At 38.1% G+C, this 4,428-nt stretch overlaps 1 protein-coding gene across 2 annotated transcripts; it reads left to right on the forward strand.

The window, feature by feature from the left end:
• Positions 1-480: 480 nt before the first annotated feature.
• On the forward strand, positions 481-3,061 carry LOC146635560 (ladderlectin-like). Of its 2 annotated transcripts, XM_085347526.1 has the most exons (6): positions 481-692; positions 772-848; positions 1,950-2,059; positions 2,149-2,277; positions 2,736-2,844; positions 2,994-3,061. In XM_085347526.1, exons 1-6 carry the CDS (start codon positions 481-483, stop codon positions 3,059-3,061), a joined length of 705 nt encoding a protein of 234 aa, XP_085203652.1. The 2 variants fall into 2 exon arrangements, with proteins under 2 accessions (XP_085203652.1, XP_085203661.1); XM_085347535.1 differs by lacking the exon at positions 481-692 and having other exon boundaries at positions 788-852; positions 1,972-2,059.
• Positions 3,062-4,428: the final 1,367 nt, after the last annotated feature.

A 4,428-nucleotide genomic window follows, 5' to 3' on the forward strand; every position in this document is an offset into this window, starting at 1 on the left:
TTTGGTTGGGAAAGAAAGAAGTGTGATGAATGTTTAGCAAATTATGTACGTGTCAGTTTTTTCAGTGTTAGTTCCTGGTTATGCAAATATGTAAATATAAACGGTATTAAAACGCTGGTCTTAGAGAAGTTCAGCACCTCCACACTGGACAGTTGAAGCTACCAGCTGATACTGAAAAGAAATAGGAGAAGATATTTGATGAAAGATTATAAATGTTGTGATTAATGCTTAGTTGTAGCTTCATTTAAAGGAAGAAGAGGTTGTGAATTGGAGCCAACACAGGAAGAGAGATTGAAGCCATATGTGTAGAGGAATGCGGTGACATACGACACTTCCTCTTATTCTTACAGACAAGCTGGTGTTCTCTCTCTCTTTCTCTCCTTTTATGGAATGTCTGCATTTCTATACATACTACCTCCTTTGTCAACAGGCAAGCTAACGGTCTCTTTCTCCTTTTAAGGAAAATTATCAGTTCCATACATGCCACTCCTATTTTTGTGGAGACTTGCTTTAAGTATAAATAAAGGACGTTCTGGATGCCCTGGGCGGTTTTTCTGTGTCTCATCTGTTGTGCACGTCAGTGCAAAGCAGATCGGACCGTTGACTGCCCATGCACATGTAAAAAATAGATATCTGAGTTGTGAGTTTCTTTATCTTCTAAATAATTTTCTCTTCACAATATTCTTCAAAAGGTTTGTGACAGACTCCCAGATTATCTTGTGTCCTTTCTTTAATGAACTGCTAGACATTTTAGATTTTCTTTTTCAACAGAGATACTAACATTACCATGAAGCTGCTGACTGTGGCTGCACTTCTTTGTGCAATGATGGCTCTAACCATGGCTGTTGGTGAGTATTGCAGCATTATCTATCTATCTATCTATCTATCTATCTATCTATCTATCTATCTATCTATCTATCTATCTATCTATCTATCTATCTATCTATCTATCTATCTATCTATCTATCTATCTATCATTGTGGTCACATAACTTAAACAGTCCTGTGTCTGACTGCTGCACTTTCACAACCTTAAATAAACCACTAATTTCACTGAAATGTAGGTTGCTTCTCTCAGACTCATCTAGTGGATAGTCATCTATCTAGTGGATAGTAGAGTCTGCAACTTGTAGTACAAAAGATGTATTCAAGTGTCTTGCTGTTATAAAATCTATACTTAAATCACAAGTAGACCATGCTTTTGTGATCCGTGTCCTTCATTGTTGGAACAAATGCAATAATTGCAGAATCACTTCCTAAAACAGATTTTCAAAGACTTGTTTCTGACTGATTTTACAGTTATTATTGACAGTTTGTGTTTTGAATTTTGCTTCTTTTTTCCTTTCTTGCTACCCACCTTTGTTTAACCACTGTTTGACTTCCTGTTTTATTTCACATTCCTTTCTGCTTTTGGTTGTTTGTTAAAGCACTTTGTAAACTTTTTTAGGGTAACACACACACACACACACACACATATGAATATGTATATATGTGTATATGTATATGTGTATATATTTATGTATATATGCATATATATCGCCTCTGTCAGTACGCCCCAGGGTGGCTGTGGCTACAATGTAGCTTGCCATCACCAATGTGTGAATGTGTGTGTGAATGGGTGGATGACTGGTTGTGTAAAGCGCTTTGGGGTCCTTAGGGACTAGTAAAGCGTTATACAAATACGGGTCATTTACCATTTATGTATATATATATATAGCAAGATGCTAGCAGGCAAGGCATACATGGAACGTGTGTGTGTGTGTGTGTGTGTGTGTGTGTGTGTGTGTGTGTGTGTGTGTGTATGTGTGTGTATGTGTGTGTATATGTGAATCACTTAACAAATATTTCACTGTCTACTTGCATGACTTGTCAGTGATTGTTTATATCATGATTAAAAAATACAAAATCTGTCAACCAGAGATACATGTACAACTATTCATTTGCTCCCAGCCAACAGTCACCTGGTCAAGAGGTCCAATGGTTGTCCTTATGGTTGGACTCGCCACAGTGATCGCTGCTTCTACTACGTTCCAACAACCATGAGTTGGGCAAGAGCTGAGGTGAGTTTCTTTTTCTTTTCTGATTAAACCACTTTTAACTGTTACTAATTACATTAAAAATTTCTGCTCTCTGTCACTCTCCACTGAAGAGAAACTGCTTGTCCATGGGGGCAAACCTTGCATCAGTGCGCAGCAGCAGTGAGTACCAGATAATTCAGGGACTGACTGCCCATCATGGCTACCCCCAAACTTGGATTGGAGGAACTGATGCACCCCAGGTATTTTGTTTATTATTAGACAGTATTTGTTAGGTGTCTAATAAATTCAGTCAGAACCACTGTAGTCAAAATTATTTTTAAATTTCCACCTGCAGTGATTTATATCTAATGGTATGGCATGGCTATGAAGGTACCTGGTCTTTTCTGTGCACATGTTGGAAGCCTAAGTCAGGGGAAGGAGCTAGAAGACAAAACACAACCGGCATAAATGATAACCTATACACTATGTCAAAATTATATGAACGGCAGACCTGGGGTTTAATTGGATTTAAATATGGGTTGTAGACAATAGTGAAACTACCATTAGGCTAAAGGAGCTTAAAGAGCATGCCCAGTGTGAGAATTTCCAGTTTTTACATAGAAGGTTGCGTGCTCAAAGTCAGATGATCTGCTAGAACTGTGGCTATGCTTAACATTTTCGCCGCCCTGAACTAATGTGTTCAATTTCTGTCTTCTAGGAGGGTATTTGGTTGTGGAGTGATGGCACCAGTTTTCACTATTCACTCTGGTGCCCAGGAGAGCCCAATAATGATCGCAATCAGCACTGTATTGAGATGAATTATGGAGGTAATTTAGAAAACAATAATTAACATGATTGCTCAATGTGTTTGAAAGGTTTACGTGATCTAAGATAGAAGCCATAAAGGCTAATTAACTAGAGTTTAGGTTTTTGACTTTTTTAACATTTTACTGACTTCTACTTGTGAACCTTTCAGGTTCCAAGTGCTGGGATGATCTGTGGTGTGATGCTCATTTGCCATCTGTCTGCGCCAAGAAAGTCTAATGTTTCTTGGACTGACACTGATGTATGATGGTGTTTGTGTTTTGCTAGCTCTTACTTTATTTTATTTTGCAGCATTATATTTTTCCTCTCTACAGCACCCAAAGAAAATCAACAATCAACTCAAGTTGGGCTGTCATTAAGGCCTTGTGACTTTAGTGGGAGCAGACTTGTTACGAAAGGATTGATTTTACATTTTTCTTCTGCAAAGAAAACTGTTCTGTTCTTTCTTTAACATTAAAGCGTCAAGCAAGCATATCTCTGTGTTATGTCTTTTGTTTTGAGGTGTATATACATATTTACCAGATACATATATTAATATTTGTCTACTCTTTTATACATGTGTTAGTTCAATTACCAACTTTTTAAAAACTCATCACACATTCAGCAAACCTGGGGAAAAAAGTGCTAAGATTTGTTATACAAGTTTGCATTACCCATTTATCCTGCAAGCCCATAGATTTATATATGTGTCTCCATAAGTTGATTCTGTTCATCTGGACGTTGCTAGTGGAGTCAACACCAGAAAACTGGAAGAAAATAGACCAACACCTATACCACCACAGGCAGGCACTGTTGGGAGGCAAGTTACAGGGAGGAGTGCCCAGAGAGGGCAACTCAGTTAAATACACAAAACACTTCTGTGTTAAAACATTTAATCAGGCTAAAATACAATTTAACAAGCCTAAGCAAGACAACAACAATGGAGACCTAGAGTATATTAAAAAGCAGGAAAAAAACTCCTGGGTCCACTCTACTAAATTGCTGACCCCATACTCAGCCTGTTCTCACTCCCGAGGCGTAATATAGTGACAATTTATCAAGTCCTGAGGAACGTGAAAGATGACCTTCTGCGTTCTTATGCTACACGCTGGGTTATGGATGAAATCCAGCAGAATGACACTCTGCTGTAATAGACGTTCCAGCCATGTATTCCAGCCCGAACCCTAAACTTATCCCTAACGCTAACCAGTGCTTTAATGACGTTAGATAGTGTTTTCCAAAGCGATCTAAGTAAAATGAATGTACGTGTGTAGATTAATTCCAAACAGTTCTCATGTTTAACCCAGGCAAGGAGTGACTGACTGAATTCAGGCCAATCTTTTTTTTTTTTTTTTTTTTTTTCTTTTGTTTGTCCAGTTTGGCTCTTTTGCCATCAGAATTATTGTCTAAAGGCAAAGAAAGATGCCCAACGGATTTACTTTACCAAATGGACCATCCCAGCCTTGCCATAATGGTCTATTTGATTCACCTTTTATTGTTTATTTTATTTTATTTTCACTTCCTAAATACGGGACAGACTTGACTGGGGAAAAGAAAGAGGGGGAAAAAACAGCGGAGAAGAGGGATGGTGATAAAGGGCAAAAACC

The sequence above is a fragment of the Diplotaxodon limnothrissa genome, linkage group LG3 (genome assembly GCF_057381915.1).
Source record: "Diplotaxodon limnothrissa isolate DT_005_m linkage group LG3, D_limnothrissa_male_GT1.1, whole genome shotgun sequence".
NCBI lineage: Eukaryota > Metazoa > Chordata > Actinopteri > Cichliformes > Cichlidae > Diplotaxodon > Diplotaxodon limnothrissa.

Coding starts and splice junctions, on each gene's coding strand:
- LOC146635560 (XM_085347526.1), top strand. CDS start 481: ATGCCACTCCTATTTTTGTGGAGACTTGCTTTAAGTATAAATAAAGGA. Junction 2,060..2,148: donor TGAGTTGGGCAAGAGCTGAG/GTGAGTTTCTTT, acceptor TCTCCACTGAAG/AGAAACTGCTTGTCCATGGG. Junction 2,845..2,993: donor TATTGAGATGAATTATGGAG/GTAATTTAGAAA, acceptor TGAACCTTTCAG/GTTCCAAGTGCTGGGATGAT.